Consider the following 20,471-nt stretch of genomic DNA (forward strand, 5'->3'; position numbering starts at 1 on the left):
CTTTCATATTCTCAGTTTCAAAATGAGCTTGTATTGATAAGAGAGCATTTCTCTTCAGATTAAGCGACAAATACCGAAGGAGAGCATGCCAAGCACCAAAGAAGAAGCGGATAAGACGGCCAAGCAGATCAAGGTCGTTATCGAGGAGATGTATGAGAAGCAATCCCTGCTAGACACCACTAGGACTCAGGTTCGCGACTTGGTCAGACGCAAGAAGGGTGCAGCCGGAGTAGACAGGTTGAACGACGATATGGAGAACGTGAGCAGCACATGGAGGTCATTCAGCGAACGTTGCAAGGATAGGATCAAGTTCTTGGACGACGTGAAGGACTTCTACGACACGTCGGAGGGCCTGGTTTCTTGGCTGGGGTCAAAGGAAAGAATGCTGGGCGCCCTTGGACCCATATCTGCTGATCCTAGGATGGTTGCTAGTCAGGTACAGCAAGTGCAAGTCTTGCGGGAAGAGTTCCGCACCCAGCAACCTCAGTTGGACCATCTAGTGCAAGTAGGAGACAACATCATCACTGTGGTTGGCACAGATTCCGCAGATGGTCAGAGGACCGGTGCAAAATTGAAGGCGATCCTTGACAAGTGGGCCGATCAGTTGGCTAGGCTGGATGAGAGGGCTCAGAGCTTGGGAGACGCAGTGGACACCAGCAGAGAGTTCGACGCGAGCCTGAACCGTTTGCGCGACGCTCTGCAGGCCATCTCCGACAATCTGGATGATCTGACACTCGAAAAAGATCCTGAGGATCAGCTGAGGAAGATCGAGAACTTGGAAAGACAACTGGAAGGACAGAGGCCTCTTTTGGCTGACGCCGAAGCGGCCGGAGAACAGCTCTGCGAGGTTCTCAGTGATCCAGCATCGAAGTCTGAGATCCATGGAAAATTAGCCGCCGTTGGTAAGATGTACAACAATCTGCAGAAGAAGCTGGACCACAAGAAGGCCGAGATCGAGGGCAATCTAAGGGACGGAAGGCAGTTCGAGGCCTCCTGCACAAAGACCTTAGGCTGGCTGGCCGATGAGCTCGGAAATATGTCCGAGAAGCTGCTGGTGTCCGCTGATAGGGATATCTTGCAGCAGCAACTCGACCACCATGAGGTAAGTGGAAGTGATTACAACTCATAATTATAAACTATGCTTTATTCATGTTGTACATATTTGTTTCGTCAGCCAATATACAGAAACGTGATGGGCAAGGAGCACGAGGTGATCATGCTGTTGAACAAGGGCCGCGACATGCTTGCTCGATCTCAAAAGGTCGAGAACCGTTCTCTGCAGCGCGACTTGGATAAGATGCAGTCGCAGTGGGACCGCCTCAAGAAGGACATCCTCGACAGGCACACAAAGCTGCAAACCTGCGCGGAACATTGCAAGAAGTATTACAAAGCACAGGACTCGTTCCTACCTTGGCTCAGACAGGCTGAAGATCGGCTGGAGTGCTTGAAGCCGGCATCGTTCAAGCGCAAGGACATCGAGAAGCAACTGAAGGAGCTATCCTCGTTCAGGAACGAAGTTTGGAAGCACTCTGGAGAATTTGAGAACAACAAGACGCTCGGCGAAACATTCCTTGGCGCCTGCGACATCGACAAGCAGAACGTAAAGAATGAGCTTGGCGCCATGAAGACCAGATGGGACAAGTTGAACAACGGTAAGTTCTTTATTCGTTTAAATAACTTTTGAAACCTTGCCTGTGACTAAATACTCAATGTCTGCAGATCTCCTGACGAGGACGCAATCTCTAGAGGACACCGCACGGCACTTGATGGACTTCAATGAGAACTTGAGGGACCTGCGACATGGCTTGCAGCGCTGCGAGGACAAGCTGGCGTCCCACGACGCCCTAGGAGGCGCAGCCAAAGACCCGAAGCTTCTCGATAGGATAAAGGTAAGCTAAAGATAAAAATAGAATAAAGAGATTGTCTCTTGACAGTTCGGTAGACTCGTTAATTCAACGACTTACTTCACATTATGATTCAGAGTTTACGAGAAGAGACGACGAACTTAAAGAAACCTCTGCAGTGCGTAAAACAGCAGGCCAATGACTTGGCGAACAAGGCCGGAGAACAGGGAGTCGACGCAACACATCTTCTGGACGAAGTGGACAACCTGACGGACAGGATAAATGACCTGCAGTCGAAATTGGACGACCGATGCAACGAACTGCAAAGCGCCGCCACCGCTGTCGCGCAGTTCAACGACCACGTCAAGTCCATCAGCAATCAAGTCTCTAGTCTGGAGAAGGAGCTGGACTCGATGAAAGCGCCTGGAAGAGAGATCAAGATCGTTAGAACACAGATAGAGGAAACCAGCAAGGTTATCACCAGGGTGAACAGGTTGTACGAGGAGGTCAGCGACTTGGAGAACCTCGGGGAACGTTTGGTGGATTATGGCTTCGCTGCGGACGCCGTGGCAACGAGGGAGCAGGTTGCCGGCTTGAAGAGGCAAGTCGGAAAGCTCGACGACCGTTCCCGAGATCGCCACGACGAGCTGACCGCGACCCTAGACAAGCTGCAGGAGTTCTACCAGTCGCATTCGACCGTGCTAACCGAGATCGAGGAGGCGAACGAGCACTTCAGAAGGTTCAAGCCTGTAGGATCCGAAGTGGAGTCCATAAAGGCTCAACAAGAGGACTTTAGACTGCTGAAACTGAACAAGATAGAGCCGCTGGCCCGAGCCGTCGACGACTGCAACGTCCTGGGTCAGTCCTTGGTCCAAACAGCTGGTCGAGATGTCAACACCATCACCATCGAAAGAGACGTCGACAGGATGAACGAGAGATGGAACGATCTGAAGGATAGACTGAACGAGCGAGACAGGAGACTGGACGTGGGACTTCTCCAGTCAGGAAAGTTCCAGGAAGCGTTGGACGGTTTGGAGAAGTGGCTGACGGACACGGAAGAAATGGTGTCCAATCAGAAATCTCCTTCCTCGGACTACAAGGTGGTCAAAGCGCAACTGCAAGAGCAGAAGTTCCTGAAGAAGATGCTAATGGACCGACAGAACTCGATGTCGTCCCTTTACAATATGGGCCAAGAAGTTGCCGCCGGTGCGGATCCTAAGGAGAGGAAGATGATCGAGAAACAGCTAAAGGAGCTCGTAGGAAGGTTTGATAATTTGACGGAGAGCGCTGCCGAGAGGATGGACGCCCTGGAACAGGCGATGGGAGTGGCGAAGCAGTTCCAAGACAAGCTGGTGCCTTTGGCCATTTGGTTGGACAAGACAGAAAAGCGTGTCAGGGACATGGAACTGGTACCGACGGACGAGGAGAAGATTCAACAACGAGTCACGGAGCACGACGCCCTTCACGAGGACATTCTATCCAGAAAACCTGACTTCAGCGAGCTCACGGAGATTGCTAGCCAGTTGATGGCCCTGGTAGGCGAAGACGAGGCTGCCGCTCTTGCCGACAAACTGCAAGACGCTGCCGACAGGTATGCTGCTCTCGTCGAACGATCAGAGGCGCTTGGTACGCTGCTACAAAGATCTAGGCAGGGTCTGAGACACTTGGTGCTCAGCTACCAAGAGCTCCAGGCTTGGATGGAGGGCATGGAGATCAGGCTGTCCAAGTACCGTGTCCTAGCAGTGCACACCGAAAAGCTTCTTCAGCAAATGGAGGACTTGGCCGACCTCACCGAAGAGGTCTCCACCCGGCAAACGGAAGTAGACAGCACCACGGATGCAGGCTTGGAGCTGATGAAGCACATCTCCAGCGACGAAGCCCTGCAGCTGAAGGACAAACTGGACTCTCTGCAGCGACGGTTCAACGACCTTGTCAGTCGAGGTTCCGACCTGCTGAAGCACGCCCAAGAGTCGCTGCCATTGGTCCAACAGTTCCACGACAACCACAATCGACTGATGGACTGGATGCAAGCTGCAGAGTCTGCTCTGCAATCTGCCGAGCCTCGCGAGGACGAGATCGTGAGATTGGAGATGGAGATCTCCGAGTACAGGCCAGTCCTGGACAAGATCAACGCGGTGGGACCACAGTTGTCTCAATTATCACCTGGCGAGGGAGCAGCCACCATAGAAGGTCTAGTCACCAGAGACAACAGGAGGTTCGACGCCATTGCAGAACAGATTCAACGAAAGGCGGAAAGAATTCAGCTGAGCAAGCAGAGGTCGCTAGAGGTGATCGGAGACATCGACGACCTTCTGGAGTGGTTCCGCGAGGTGGACAACCAGCTCCGGGAGGCTGAGCCACCCAGCAGCGAGCCAGAGATCATTCGAGTCCAGCTGAAGGAGCACAAGGCTCTCAACGACGACATCTCCAGCCAGAAGGGTCGCGTCAGAGACGTGATCTCGACGGCGAAGAAGGTGATCCGCGAGAACGGTCAGCACGAGGACACCTCCACCATCAGGGAGAAGATGGAGGACCTCAGAGAGACCATGGAGATTGTGTCAGGTCTCTCCGCGGATAGGTTGGGAGCTTTGGAGCAAGCTTTGCCGTTGGCAGAACATCTACGGGACACGCACATTGGGCTGGTCAGCTGGCTGGAGGAGGCAGAGCACCAGGTAGCCATGTTGCCTATGCCGGCCTTGAGGCCCGATCTGATAGCAGCGCAGCAGGACAAGAACGAGATGCTGATGCAGAGCATCAACGAGCACAAGCCTCTCGTCGAGAAGTTGATCAAAACCGGCGAGGCGTTGATCAAACTCTGTAACGAGGAGGAGGGCATCAAGATACAGGACATCTTGGAAGCTGACACTGCCAGGTACGCGGCACTCAGAGCCGAGCTGCGCAGCAGGCAGCAGACCCTAGAGCAGGCGTTGCAGGAGTCTTCTCAGTTCTCTGACAAACTGGAGGGTATGTTGCGTGCACTGTCCTCCACGGCTGACCAGGTCAACGGAGCGGAGCCCATCAGCGCTCATCCAGGTCGCCTGAGGGATCAGATGGAGGAGAACTCTGCGCTGGTCGACGAGCTGGCTCAGAGATCGGAAGCTTATGCAGCCGTAAGAAGAGCCGCCGATGATGTGATCAGTAAGGCGGGCAACAGAGCCGACCCAGCCGTAAAGGACATCAAGAGGAAGTTGGAGAAGTTGAACAAGCTATGGAGCGACGTGCAGAGAGCCACCACCGACAGAAGTCACACCCTGGACGATACTCTAGCGATCGCAGAGAAGTTCTGGTCCGAATTGAACGGCGTGATGTCGACCTTGAGAGAGCTGCAAGATGCTCTCTCTGGTCAGGCACCGCCTGCTGCACAGCCGGGCGCGATCCAACAGCAACAGGTCGCTCTGCAGGAGATCAGGCATGAGATCGACCAGACGAAACCCGACGTGGAACAGGTCCGGGCTTCAGGGCACGAGTTAATGGGTCTCTGCGGAGAACCAGACAAACCAGAGGTCAGGAAACACATCGAGGACCTGGATCAGGCCTGGGACAACGTGACCGCTCTGTACGCCAGGCGAGAGGAGAACCTGATCGACGCGATGGAGAAGGCGATGGAGTTCCACGAGACCCTGCAAAGTCTGCTCGAGTTTCTGCAGGAGGCTGAAGAGAAATTCGCCAGAATGGGACCGTTGGGCAGCGACATCGATGAAGTTAAGAAACAGATCAAACAGTTGGCCAATTTCAAGGCTGAAGTAGACCCACACATGGTCAAGGTCGAAGCTCTGAACAGGTAACCAACCACGATTCCTCGGTTGAAGCCTTGTTGCGTCTGTTCGATCCGCCCTGATATAATCGTACGCTATCTGACGAACGTGTTCCAACGCGCGTGCCATACTTGCATTTGTTTTCCACCAGCGATGCCATGCCCGTTGACCTTGGGCTGTAAGGACAAGATAGATCGTAACTGATCCAGATGGACTTTTTATTTAGGCAAAGATTATGTTTCTTTATTTTGCTCTAAACTTGTCCATACAGCCGAGACTCGCGGTAGATACTTTCCTGGCATCTCTGTCTCCCATACACGCGTCTTCTCGTTTGTACCGATAACAATGCCAAGACACCAGCGAGATTCTAATCCGAACTTTTGTTGTTTCCGCGCCGGTTGCTGAACGCATAGGAGTCTGACCAGGCAAGTCAACCCTCTCTCTGTGTTGTAGCTGTAGTTAGAGCATGGCTTAAATTTATTCTACGATCGACCGGAGTACGTAATTACCATCCCCAGCTCTCCCCAATGTGTTCCGTGTCTTAATCACGTCGATGCCTCACCTGCGAACTTAGTTCACCTGCAAGCACCTGAAGCGTTGTACACCGAAGTAGTCTCGTAGGTGAAGCTTCGTCGCCCGTAACAATCGTTAATACCTGATCAAATAATCGGAACCCCTAATCGCTCCCTGTTGGTTGGAGTTCTAAACCTTGCCGTCGAGTTTGTCGTTGTTATTTGCCTGCCTGCCTGCCTGGCTCGTGGCGTGCCTGTTCTACTCACATATACCAGATCGTAGGTAGTCATGGTGATTCGAGAATGGATCCCAGCCTATGGCATAATCAGATTGGAATTCGAGGCAGAAAATAGTGGCCAACGATCCTTACGATTGAGCCAGAATAATATAGACAAATTGAAGAGATCCAGCCAGCATTTTCTGCCGTCTTATAGGGTTCTGTGTCACTCCTCTCCTGTAGAGTCGTCGACCCTCTGTGTTCGTTCCGACTAAACGTGTTAATCGTACGAGGCAGGACAAGACTGTTCCCCTTTATTTACAAGCATTCCTTAAGGTGTACGCTTCCTCCAATCCTAGAACACCGATCTTACAGTACATCTTCATTTTACAGGCAAGCAGCAGAGTTGACAGAGAGGACATCGTCGGAACAAGCTGCCGCGATCAAGGAGCCTCTAGGAGCTGTGAACAAGAGATGGGACGGATTGCTGAGAGGCGTTGTGGAGCGGCAGAGGCTTCTAGAGAATGCTCTGCTGCGTTTAGGACAGTTCCAGCACGCTCTGGACGAGCTGCTGGTCTGGATCGAGAAGACGGACGACACCCTGGATAACTTGAAAGCGGTGGCAGGTGATCCACAAGTGATAGAGGTGGAGCTGGCCAAGTTGAAGGTTCTGGTGAACGACATCCAGGCTCACCAGACCAGTGTTGACACACTGAACGACGCCGGAAGGCAGCTTATAGAGGACGGCAAGGGAACAGCCGAGGCATCGACAACAGCCGAGAAGTTGGGTACCTTGAACCGACGCTGGCGAGATCTGCTGCAGCGGGCTGCAGATCGACAACGAGAGCTCGAGGACGCTCTCAGAGAAGCGCAGTCGTTCACGGCCGAGATCCAGGACCTTCTGTCCTGGCTAGGTGACGTGGACAACACCATCGTAGCCTCGAAGCCTCTCGGTGGACTGCCGGAGACAGCTTCGGAACAGTTAGAGCGTTTCATGGAGGTTTACAACGAGCTGGAGCAGAACAGGCCCAAGGTGGAGACGGTCTTGCAACAGGGACAAGAGTACCTGAAGCGCGCAGACTCGCACAGCGCTGGTGGACTGAACCACAATCTGAAGACGTTGAAGCAACGCTGGGACAACGTGACCGCCCGCGCCAGTGATAAGAAGATCAAGCTGGAGATAGCCTTGAAGGAGGCCACGGAATTCCACGACGCCCTCCAGGCGTTCGTCGACTGGCTGACCAACGCTGAGAAGATACTGACGAACCTGAAACCTGTCTCTAGGGTGATGGAGACCATCCTTAGCCAGATAGAGGAGCACAAGACCTTCCAGAAGGACGTCGGCGTGCATCGGGAAACCATGTTGAATCTCGACAAAAAGGGCACGCATTTGAAGTACTTCTCGCAAAAGCAGGACGTTATCCTGATCAAGAACTTGTTGATCAGCGTGCAGCACAGATGGGAGAGGGTTGTGTCCAAGTCCGCTGAGAGGACCAGGGCTTTGGATCATGGATACAAGGAGGCTAGGGAGTTCCATGACGCCTGGTCCAGCTTGATGAACTGGCTGGACGAAACCGAGAGGACCTTGGACGAGGTCTCTGCAGACGGTGGTCTTGGTGGCAACGATCCTGAGAGGATAAAGGCTCGGCTGAACAAACACCGCGAGCTGCAGAAAGCTCTCAGCGCCAAGCAGGGAACGTATGACACGACCATGAAGAACGGGAAATCGCTGAAGGACAAGGCGCCAAAGACTGACGAGTTTGCGCTTAAGGAGCTGTTGAACGAGCTGAAGAACAAGTGGACCACCGTCTGCGGCAAATGCGTTGACAGACAGAGGAAGCTCGAAGAGGCTCTGCTGTTCTCTGGACAGTACAAGGACGCCATTCAGGCTCTGCTGGAGTGGCTGGTCAAGTCCAAGAAACAGCTGGCCAATACCGGACCTCTTCACGGTGACCTAGACACCGTGATGAACCTGGTGGAACAACACAAGACCTTCGAGAAAGACCTAGAGTCTCGAGCATCGCAGATGGAGTCCGTCATCAAGACCGGGCGAGAACTTCTCGGCAAGGCCACAGTGGAGGACGCGTCCGCAATCGATTCTCAGCTGTTCGAACTGAACGATTTGTGGGACGTGGTCTCTAAATTATCCTCGGAGAAGACCGACCGCCTAGAAGAGGCTCTGAAGGAGGCTGAACGACTACACAAGGCGGTCCATGTGCTTCTCGAGTGGCTCAGCGACGCGGAGATGAAGCTAAGGTTCGCTGGACAGCTTCCAGAAGATGAACAAGAGAGCAGAAACCAGCTAATGGAACACGAGAAGTTCCTCAGGGAGCTGCGCACCAAGGAGTACGAGAAGGATCAGACCTTGCAACTCGCCCATTCCATCCTGGGCAAGGCTCATCCCGACGGTGTGCTGGTCATCAAGCATTGGATTACTATCATCCAATCCAGGTGGGATGAGGTAGCCACATGGGCTATGCAGAGGAACCAGAGGTTGGAGAATCATATGCAAGGTCTTCAGGTAGGCAATTGTTCTCCTAGAGGCACTGTTACACAAATTATTTAGATACAGATGTTGAGTGATGCTTGTTGACTCTTGTAGGACCTAGACAACCTGCTGGAAGAGTTGCTATCCTGGCTGGAGGGTCTGGAGAACACTCTGAACGCTCTCGAAGCTGAACCCCTGCCGGACGACAAAGCAACCTTGGAGATGTTGATCGCTGATCACAGAGAGTTCATGGAGAACACCAGTCGCAGACAGAATGAGGTCGACCGCGTCTGCAAGGCCAGGCAGATCAAGTCCGTGAAGGACACCAAGAAGATAACGAAGGCTAAGTCACCAGCACCGACGTACGTTCACACTCTTGGTCCCCTTGTCACTTCCGGTCCCGTTTCTTTTAGCAAAGATATAGCCGAGGATCGCGCTCGTCTCAAGAGTGTCATCGTTCCTCCGAGGTAGTCAGAATCGCTAACGAGCAGCACAACGCATTTGTACCTGCTTCTCAGCAGATCGTTCTCTTTTTGGTTCCCCGTATGATTGCCGTTTGAGCTTCGGAAGTTCTTCGAACCCTTGGCCGTGCATGCTGCGTTTGAGTTTCTTTGTATTTTGGTTCCCTTTTATCTTTACTTTGCTGCGTTGATCTCTCTTTAACGAGAGCTCGAGAACTTTGAAGACGCCCATAGGGGGACACACCTGGAGCGACAGAAAGGTGCGTGGCCGAGACCTCTCTCTCTGTCTCCTCGCCTGTTCTGTCTCAGAACGCTTCGTTCGATCGGTTTCAATTCTCGAGTAGAGTATCGTCGACGTGCGATTGTGCATCGTAGGCAGCATGGTAGAGAGTAACTTTTGAGAAAGGACACTTTGGAGCGCGTCCGAGGCGTATACCCAACAGGATAGTTCATTCTGTTCGTTGGCAGAAGCGGACCTTCGAAGTCCCGTTACTTCTTCTCGTAATGTTACACTCGAATGCAAGGTCTCTGCAAAAAGCCGAGTGAACCATCCTGTGACAAGTAGGGAGAACAGGCCTGTCTATCGGAATTTATCTGTCGGAAAGAGCCCACGGCTCGGCTATCTGTAGCTTTCAGGCCTGTTCTCTGTACACTTTCCCCGTTTGCTCGTCCCGTAAGGAACCTGAGGATCGATCGCCGATTTGGGACACGGTGATCGTTGTCTGGTAGAAGTGTCGAGTGATGTGACGCATGTTCCTGTTTAGCCGTGCCAGCCCGGGCCGTGACAGAACGCCGGATTCGTTGCCGCACATCGGCCCACGCTTCCCACCCAAAGGAAGGTTCGTCAAAACCAGCCTTTAACAACATTCGACCCTCAGAGCCCGTCCATGCTATCTGCTTGCGTGCCCTGACACATTCTTGTAACACGTCTCTTTTTTTTGCAGTTCCACCGATTGCGTTGATTTTTACTCTAGAACCATAATTCTTCTACACTCTCCTTCGTTCGTTCTCTTTGGTTTCTTTAGCACTAACCGTACACAATATCTTTCCCTTAGAGATATTCGTTTCCCGACAGAATCTAACGATTCTCTTCTACGTTTATCCGCTTCCTTTGCTTCTCACGCTTCGTTTAACCAAGTACCCTTGGTGTTCTTGTAAGAAAGCCTGGAGCTAATCGAATTCTATCGTCCACAGCAAAGGCGCTGAACCCGAGTTCCGCAGCCCGAGGGTGAAACTCCTGTGGGACAGGTGGAGGCACGTTTGGATGCTAGCGTGGGAGAGACAACGCCGGCTTCAGGACAAGTACAACTACATCCAAGAGTTGGACCGGGTCGCGAACTTCAGCTGGGAGGACTGGAGGAAGAGGGTAGGTGGGCCTAGATCCTCTGTCAACCGTTTTGGATCTTGTTAAAGAGCATTGTATCCCTTGCAGTTCCTCAAGTTCATGAACCACAAGAAGTCCAGATTGACGGATCTCTTCAGGAAGATGGACAAGAACAACGACGGTCTGATTCCTCGCGAGGACTTCATCCAAGGAATCATGAACACCAGTCAGTACACTGTCCTACCAACATTTTATATGCAAATGGGGAAGGATTGTTTCAATGAAATCGCTGCTTGCAGAGTTTGAAACATCGAGATTAGAGATGGGAGCAGTGGCGGACCTCTTCGACCGTCACGGCGAGGGTTTGATAGATTGGAAGGAGTTCATTGCAGCCCTGAGACCAGACTGGGAGGAGCGCAGGACCTACAACGACACCGACAAGATCCACGACGAGGTCAAGCGGCTGGTGATGCTGTGCACCTGTCGTCAGAAGTTCCGCGTGTTCCAAGTCGGCGAAGGGAAATACAGGGTACTAAGATCAGCTCTCGGTTCAGCTTTATCCCCTGGCTGCACAACGCTATTAGATTGCGGATTTGCGACAAAAACGAGTAGAAGAAACATAGCATTTTTTATCTATATCGAATTTTATTAGGTACAATTTTACATAATTTTTTATTTTACACTGAGATCCGCAGTCTAATTATTATGTAGAAGTCTACGAGCAGACCCACGGCGGGTAAAGCTGTTGCGAAGTAGTTGTGTAGTACAAAACAGTGACGAGCATCATTCTGATAATATTCTGTTTGTAGTTCGGTGATAGTCAGAAGCTGCGTCTGGTCCGCATTCTGCGATCCACCGTGATGGTACGAGTGGGTGGAGGCTGGGTAGCTCTGGACGAATTTTTGTTAAAGAATGATCCTTGCCGCGGTGAGTATCCAATCCGTTTGGACTTTTTGTCTCTTCTCTATTTCGTGACCGTCGAATACTCGAATCGCTGACTATGAACCGCGATGAAACTCAGTGTTCGAGTAGAATCCGAGCGTGAAAACTAGTCCTCGGGACCGGTCCCAGACACCCGCGGCCCTCAGCAGTCCCCCAGAGTCCCAGAACGCGACTCAGATCGACCGTTCGATCTATCTTCGGCGATCTCACCCTTCCGTCCCCATCTCCCCAATTCCAAAGAGGCAGCTAAACGCGTTTACTATGTTTGTTTCGCCGATTAGCGACGCGTGTGGGATTTGTTTGACCCGTTTTGCCTTTTGTTTATTTGTTTGTTTGTTTGTTTGTTCGTTTGTTCGTTCGTTCGTTTGTTTCTCGTGTCGCGTGTTCCGTCGCTTCGAATCAAGAGTGTTCTCCATTTCCGTTTCCGTTTCGTAACCCTTCACACCCGCCGACTTCGCGTTCACCCCCGCTGCCTCGGTAACACTCTCGTTCATCCCCGTGATTTTCAACCCGTTCGAATCATCCATGACGAATACGCGCGAGCATTCATTCTCTCATCTCTCCCCACGATGCATTCACACGTGCGTGTACGATCTCAGCTCCTGAGGTACGATTTGTGAGCGTGACTAATAATAATAATTAATCGTCATTAACCGAGCCCGGACCGTTGCTAACACGCGCGCGCGTAGGCGGACCATCGCCGAGGCGTCGATATCTCACCTGTAACTGCTAGGTTCCGTTTTTTGGGCTTTGTTACGTACTAATCGCGAGCGGATCGTCGCGTTTCACGAGCCTCGGTTTTCCTCGAACCCCTCGGTCAAGGTCGGACGCTCGACAATATTACGCGCCGATCGAAGAATTTCTGCAAATTGTTGGGGGGTCGTTTATCTGCGACTTATTGTCGAGCGTCCAGATACGTTTAATTACGATCCTTCTTTTTTTTGTCAACCGCCGGCTCGTGAATTGCGACGGTCCCCTCGCCCTTGAGCCATTTAGAGGTATTTTGGTACATTAGGAGACTCGTAATCGCTTGTGATTAGCCTACTAATAAATTCATTGGTTGATCCTCTGCCGCTCCCCCACGATATCCTCCCACCAGGACACATTGTTTCCACGTCCCAGAATCGATACATCTCGTTTGTCACTTATTCGCACCATTCTGCCGACGTTTAATTAGACCTTTTTGATACTGTCCGATATACATATATATATATCTGTTTTTCACGTGTATACATTTACCTATTGGATACGCATTCGAGTTTTATTATACGTATTGACATTATTGCATGCCTTCGTTCGAACTTAACGAGATAATACATACGAAATGCAAAAAAAAAGAAAAACATTACGAAAGAAAGAACAATTGAACGGACCATCGCTAAACTCCTCATATCGTGATTAACCCGTCAAGTTTTTCTAATGCCGATACCGGACCCTAACAAACCGGAACAACACGAGGGTTGGTGTCCGCTCGGTGAGAATCTTTTTATAATGGGAATAATTGTCCTTCGTGGCCCGCGCGTTTTCAAAACAAGATCGACCTCTCCCCCCCCTCTGCCTCTATCAATTTCGATTTACGCATTGACGATTGCCCTTCCCGGCAGCGAGAGATGGGAGACGAACGACTCACAGTACCGCGCTGGCCACGAAATCGTCGTTTTCGTATATCCTGCATGTTCCGTGTTTGATACGTTTGCTTCCTCGCAATGAGTTCGTATCGTGTCGTGTCGTGTCGTGTAATTTTTGTGCGGTAATACAATTCGTCTCGAGTGTCTGCAGATCTTTTGCGTGCGAGCCTGTGTGTTGCGAGTGCGTGTGTGCGTGTATGTACGGACGCGCGCGCGCCTGTGGAAGCATGATTTTTGGTTGTCCTAACTTCGCCGCGAACCCTTCGACGACGTTCAAAAATCGCGGTCGCGTCGGTCATTAATCTCTCGTCGTATTTTCCTTCCGCGATCCACTGTCCGGTTCATCGCGTTCGTCGGTTCGTTTACGATATTCCCGGTTCTGGATAGAAACTTCGCAATTTTCTCAACGAACCCTGACAACGCTGCCGTTACAAGTTGACAGTTTTTTTGGATGCTGTACTTCGGGGTTTCGAGCGATCGGTGAGATGGGAGTTTAGCTATTTGGCAGTTCAATACTTTGTGAATTTAATCCTTTATTTTATACGACAAAGTGCATTTTATGCATATGAAATTGGCTCTTGTGACTCGCGCAACAGTTATTGACCCTTAACAATTATTTAAATCTAAATTTTGTTGATATAAAAGAGAACGTGATATAACAAATTTTAATGGTGCCTCAAAGTCACCACTCGAGTGCAAAGGGTTAACAGCTTGGGATTTCAGTGTATTTGGGAGTTCGTTAATTTGGGAGGTAAATAACTCGAAGAGGTTAAGTAATTCGGGAGTTGGGTAATTTTGTCGACGATTCGAGATGTCTGTGATTCGGTGCTTTTAGATCTCGGTGTCTCGAGTGCTCGTCATTTCGAGCCATCGACATTTTAATAGTTCGGTGTCTCGATAATCGAGCGAGTAATTAGAAGCTAATTAAAAGCAATCGACGAGCTTGGAACGTCGGCGTTGCAGTAGCATGCCACCCCCCACCCGGTCTCTCGACGTGCAACTTGTCCACGTAATAATTAACGGGAATTAACCGACAGATATCATAATCTCTCATCGTTCTCATTTATCATCGACAAGCCTACCAATGCAAATCAAAGCGGTTTCTCTTCGTCACACGTTTCCCATAATATTCTAGACCAAATACGATTTACTCTTTTGACACACCCGTCGATCGGCACGCCCCCCACCCACAGCCGAACCTCCGTCGATACGATCGTTCTATAATACACTGTATTTTTTTTCTCTTTTTTGTCTACCACCGTACACTCGCACACAAACATACCGTGTACGCCGCTGGCAACGCTCTAACAATTACTACTCGCTGTACTGTCGCCGCTATTTTTACTGCGCCTTATACCAACCCCTAATCTTATTGTACTGTCTCTATGTCTTCTGCTGTCTCTTCTCTTTTCTATTTTCCGCGCTAAAAATCGAATAATCTTCGACGCGCATGATCGCTGTAAATCTCTCTTTCTCTCTCTCTCTCTCTCTCTCTGTCTCGAATAATTACTTCCTGTACCCCGCTTGATTTAACCACCCCTCGATCGCTCTGATTTGTATTTGCGCCAACTAACTTTCTCTGCTATTAAAAAAAATATAAAAATCGAACAATCTCGGCTGCCCGTTAATTATCTGCTCTTCGGTGTATTTTTCCCTGTCGCTCTCTCTCTCTCTCTCTCTCTCTCTCTCTCTCTCTCTCTCTCTCTGTATATCTGCCTCTTTTGTCCTTCCTCTATCTTCTTTCAACCTCTGTCTCTTCTCTGTCTCTTTATCTCTTCTCTCTCTCTCTCTCTCTCTCTCTCTCTCGCTCTTTCTCTTTCTCTGTGTATAAAATACATTGTTCTCTTCGTCCGGCCCTCTTCTAATATAAAAACAAAACAATTAAATCCCGCGCATACATGTCCTGTAACGGCTTCCTTCTAACTTGCGTGCACGCAACACACCACTGTAGCCAAGGGAAGAACGAATATCGAGCTGCGAGAGCAATTCATTCTGGCGGACGGGGTCAGCCAGACAATGACTGCGTTCAAGTCGAAGCCGAGCCCGACCTCGACCCTGCAGCGTACGCAAATCTCATCCGCGAACGCCGGACCGATCACCAAGGTAACGCCACCAATCACTCGCACGTCCCTCGGATGGATCATGATCGGGAATCTCGATCTCTTGGATCGTCGTCCATTGCCGATCACGATTTATCCAGGGGACTGTCTCTCGTTATCTCTCTCTCACTCTCACTCTCTTTCTCTCTCTCTCTCTCTCTCTCTCTCGCTCTTTCTATTTCTCTCTGTCTTTCTCGATCCTCTTCGATGATCACGATCGGCTACTGTCTGGTCAAGTGAGTCTCTAGATCCATGCAGACTGGATCGCTGGATCGTTCGTTGATCTCTTTAAACGATCCGCGATGGATGATACCTAGTGTCGAGATAGCATCAAAATAAAATCTTGGGTGGCAGTTACTTTCCCTATATGTGTTACGATCTAGACTATTTGGATAGATCAGCAGTGATCCTACCGAGTCGATAAAAATCGTGTTCGCTTTCAAACAAATTTGAAAGTGCGATTTTGAAGACTCTTTCATAAAAAATAATCGAATAAGTTTTTCTTAATGCAAGCATAAATTGTAATAGAAACGTGTACGGACTTCTTAATTCATTCTTTCATTACATTCACCTAATTAATTAAATGAATCATATTAAATTAAATTAATTAATTCTTTAAATTCACAAATTCAATTTTCTTTCTTAATTCCAATAAAAATAGAGTCAGTTACTGTCAAGACTCGGTAGACTTACTGTTGGAATAGTTACATGGAAGGTTGCACAGCTTCGTAGAGACCAAACGAACGTGATTTAGTGGGAAAGCAGCCGCCAATTGGTCGCGCGTGTACAGGGTGTCTCTCTGCGTAACGATTTACAATAAAAACAGGAATAAAACTGTTCGTAAAAATCGTCAGATTTTTTTGGCAAGACCGATTTGAATTCAGCTTCCACCACGGAGAGTCTGAGACACCTTGTACAATAGCTAAGTCCACGCCACCTCGAAGAAGAGAGCAAAGTCGCGTCGAACGGTTCGATCTCGATCTCCAAAAGCTCGCGACTCTCTCGATCCTCTTTCTCTCTGTCTCTCTTTCTCTCTCGCTCTCTCTCTCTCTCTCTCTCTCTCTCTCTCTCTCTCTCCCTCCCTCTTTCTCTCTCTATCAAATGGTCTTGCCTAGTCGAAGATCTGTCGCGCCCAAATAGGGGTAAGTACAAAGACGTCGGCCTCGGTTCACCAATTTGTCTTCTTCGCATGCGAGCATGTCAGCTTAGAAAGACGATAGCAATCGTCGCACCTAGAGCCTACCCTCCGCACCTCTAGGTAGTCGCTTCTCAAAGTCACCCCTTTCGTGCTCCCCGACTCGGTTCTCCGTTATCCACCCTCCACCACCCTCCGTCACACAACTCCCCCGACACCACCGGCTCTCTCTCCCTCTTCAGTTTTCAGCCCCCGCGCACACCCCACAGCCACGCAGTTGTGCGTCTTCGGATCGGGATGATTAAATTTCGGGCCGTGAGAGTCGACCCCCGGCGGCATTCCGGGGGTCAATAGTCACCTCAGGAGATGCGATTTCACGAGACTGTCTCTTCAGGGTTGGGCAAAGTGGCGCGCAAACCTCGCGATTCGACCACCGGAAACCGCGCGAGTGTGTTCGCTGTTTTACGGACGAACGCGGGGAAAAATCGTCGTCGCCGTCGTTGTCGTCGTTGACGGATTTTCTGCGTTTACGGCAAAACTGGGTAGACGAAACGCGGAGCAATGAAAACGCGAGAAATCCAGAATCGTTGCTACATTTAATTGTATAAAAGTGTGATCAACTTGAAACATTCCCATTGTGTTAAGAGTCGTTCGTTTAATGAAATCGAAACTAGAAAATTAATAACGTTCAGTTTGTTCGATCTATTGCGATTAAAATGAATTTCAAAATCGTGTTAAAAATTAGTCTCGCTCGCATGTGATCAACGCGACGATCTACGTGTTGACTTCTGCTGCTTGTTAAATTTTTATTCGACACTTTTTTTATTCAATTTATTCGGATATTGCAAAAAATAATAATAATCAAGTAGCAACTTTATTCTTCTTTTTTTAACAATCTTAATAGATTCAAAATAATACGTGGACGTTTCGAAATGCTTTTAATTGTTACACTATTTTAAATTGTAATTAATCGATTTTGTCATTAGTACGTAAAATCCGCAGTCTAGTTGTAAAGCACACGCGTTAGTCGCAGTAATTTCTCCCTATAATAATATATAAATTATTATTATATATTATAAATTATTATATAAATTGTTAGTATATATTATATATAACTATGTTATAAAATATAGTTACATAACAATAATTTATATGTAACTATGTTATAAAATTTAGTTATATATAAATTATTATTATTACATACTATATATATAACTACATATAAAATACAGTTGTATTGTATAGTTTTTATAGAATCGGTAATTATAAAAAACGATCCCCTTCGATGATACCCTTTTTTGTGTGCAATCTGAACGCGAATTAGGGAAAAATTACTGCACTTTCAGGATTCTCGTATCTTCGTCGAAATCATATACTCGAATAAATATCAAAATTCAAGTGCATAGCAAAATGGCGGCTGATCCATCGTTTAGACAGACCGAGAACTTTCGGCCATCTTTCGTCCGCTAGAATAAAAGTTCGCGTAGTGTTCGCGGTTGTGTTCGATCGGGGGGAGCCCCGCTTTGCCCGGCTCTGGTCTCCTCTTTCCGTCGATTTTCCGGTGGAGTTTCACGGCCGCCCGTGGACGTCGTCGAGATCCCGAGGATCTCGAGTTCTCTGCGCAGCGGGGCGAGGAGCTTCCGAGCAGGATCCCTCGCGGTAGATCTTCGACGCGGATCGAAGGACCGCGATTATCAGGATTGCTCGGAAGGCTCTCTGCCCCCCGCTGGACCGTCGTACGACCGACCGACCGTGTGCAGGAACGGTGTTCGCCACGCGGAATCGTTGCTGCATTTTCCTTAAACTTTTCGTTTGTGGTGTAGCGGAGGAGTTTATGAGCCAGCTGACGCCGATATTTGAGAGTTTGAGGCAAAAGGAGGACCTCCCGTGCTCGTATCCCCTCCACATGCACGCCCCCTCTTATCATTGGGTAAATAAGAAAACTCTATTCTCTGAATTCTGCTGTCGTTGGTGTGACACACGGCGTACCCCAGTATTATTAATCATGATTTTCTATCGTTATTATACATACCCCCGTACATTACATATATTTATCTATTTTCTGTTTACATCTCTGCTGCGTTTCTCACCGTTTTTTTTCCCTTTTTTTCTGTGTTTTTTTTCTTTTTTGGTTTTCTCTCTGTTTCGCAAAAAAAAAACTGGTTCGCTCTGTTTCTTTTTTGAGTTTGGTCTGTCGTTGTTGTTATTATTATTATTATTATTATTGTTGTTGTTGTTGTTATTATTATTATTATGAATCATCATTGTCAATGTTGTTACTATTATTTTTCATTTTTCTCTTCTCCAGTGTTTTCTTCCTTTTGTTTTCGAGTGAGCTTTACGTTCCGCGCGTCATCGTGCGACGACCGATGGAACGCGTGCGGCCTCGTCGATCTCGACGATCTATCGCGATCATATCCGATCTTTCGTTCGACGGCCACTCCCCTCCCTCGTTGTCTCATTGAGATCGTTGCGATCATTCTCGGGAAACGGGGAATCTCGACGTTTTCCGTAGCTTGGATCGAGGATCGTGCATGCGGTAGAACCGGTAGATTAGATCAACCACCCCCTGCACGATCGACCGAGAAACTACATACTCCGTTTTTAGCATCGTCGAGGTGTATCATCCTCGCGTTGACGCGACAATACGTCCACGGCCGTCGACGCGGCCGCGGAGCACCGCACCGCATCCCTTCGAGAGCCAACCACCCCCGTCTGTGTAATGCACTGGATGCACTCGCAGATCAACCGCCTGCAATCGTAATCGCAGAAATTCACGATCATTCCGACGATTCGATGCAATTCCGCGAGTCCGAACTATTTTTTCCATCGCCGTGAACGCGCTGAAATCGGTCGGCGAGAACATGATTTCTTCTTTCTGGTGAAAAGCGACGGAGTCGCGTCAAGATCGAAGAATTTTTTGAAACGAGATAAAGCAATGATCTTTATTTTAAGAATCGAGTCGTTTTTTCTTTTTTTTTTCTAAAATCCTGAGACGATAGATAAATTTTTGCGACTAGATTATTCAACGTTTCACAAATTTACCCCGTTATCCGCCGATGTTCCATTTTTGGAACACTTCTTCAAATATTTATTCTCTTAAAAACTGCAACTTCTAAATAAAATACAGCCATTAAAATGGCGAGAACACGTCACGTTCTCCACGAAAGTATTAAGAATTCCCGCGATTTTGTTTTAAATCATTGTAAACTTGAAACTATAATAATCTCAATTGAATTTTCTTTTCTTGATATTTTTGAATTCGGGTAATGAATCAATATCAGCTTTTCGGCTGAAGAAATGTTCATATTCCACGTTTTCACTATATTTTCACCTATCCCGCAACTATTGTGTTTCAACGTGAAAACATAATCGTCGTTTCATCTTATTTCTATAAATTGTTTTTCTTTCGATGCAACCCCGTCGTTTCGCCACGTCGCGGCGTTGTCGCGAGCGCGTCGCCGCGAAGATGAGAACTTGGTCGCGGATGCATCTCCACAAAAAAAGAACACACACACACACACACCACGCATGAGTTCACGAAACCCTGGGCGGATTCGATCTCGCGGCGATTTCTCTCTGATTTCCGCGATTAAATTCCGCCGGGTTATTCTTTGTGTTGCCATTGGTTGGATGCCTCTGAACAACGATCCCCCATAATATCCCCGTAGAACGAACCCGGGATTATTCTCTGCGGCGAAAGGAACGATCGTCGTCCTCCGAAGTCGGGGATCTCGAGGAGCTGAACGAGTCGAGACGAGGATGTCGGTCGTTCCTTCGCGACAGTTTGCGTGTTCCGGTTCTCCGCGATAGACAAGAAAACACAACGCACGGTCCGCGGAACAATGGTGTTACTATCGATTCTCTTGTGCATAACGAAATCTCCTGTATTGCTGTATTGGTGCGTGCATAGTGGCGTTGATCGGAGATACCTCGAACCACCATAAGCTACTCTATCTCTCCCAACTTCCTCTGGTAAGTTTGCATGGATCTTCTTTGTTTCTTTTCATTTCTTTATTTGATTTACACTGGACTTTCTCTAGACGGTAAAACACGCTCTCTTCG

At 48.9% G+C, this 20,471-nt stretch overlaps 1 protein-coding gene across 47 annotated transcripts in view; it reads left to right on the top strand.

Moving 5' to 3' along the window:
• shot (dystonin-like protein short stop) overlaps positions 1-20,471 on the top strand; it is a 107,147-nt gene that overhangs the window by 80,861 nt on the left and 5,815 nt on the right. For 30 of the 47 annotated variants that reach the window (XM_076518385.1, XM_076518389.1, XM_076518392.1 and 27 more), the window contains 14 exons: positions 59-1,102; positions 1,175-1,652; positions 1,720-1,889; positions 1,982-5,625; positions 6,013-6,024; positions 6,723-8,850; positions 8,932-9,179; positions 10,043-10,117; positions 10,473-10,644; positions 10,711-10,828; positions 10,902-11,131; positions 11,412-11,529; positions 12,956-13,018; positions 15,124-15,275. In XM_076518385.1, the coding sequence (XP_076374500.1) occupies positions 59-1,102; positions 1,175-1,652; positions 1,720-1,889; positions 1,982-5,625; positions 6,013-6,024; positions 6,723-8,850; positions 8,932-9,179; positions 10,043-10,117; positions 10,473-10,644; positions 10,711-10,828; positions 10,902-11,131; positions 11,412-11,529; positions 12,956-13,018; positions 15,124-15,275 (8,652 nt within the window). The other 17 variants (XM_076518415.1, XM_076518409.1, XM_076518414.1 and 14 more) reach the window with 11 other exon arrangements.

The sequence above is a fragment of the Megalopta genalis genome, chromosome 2, assembly GCF_051020955.1.
Source record: "Megalopta genalis isolate 19385.01 chromosome 2, iyMegGena1_principal, whole genome shotgun sequence".
Taxonomy (NCBI): Eukaryota; Metazoa; Arthropoda; class Insecta; order Hymenoptera; family Halictidae; genus Megalopta; species Megalopta genalis.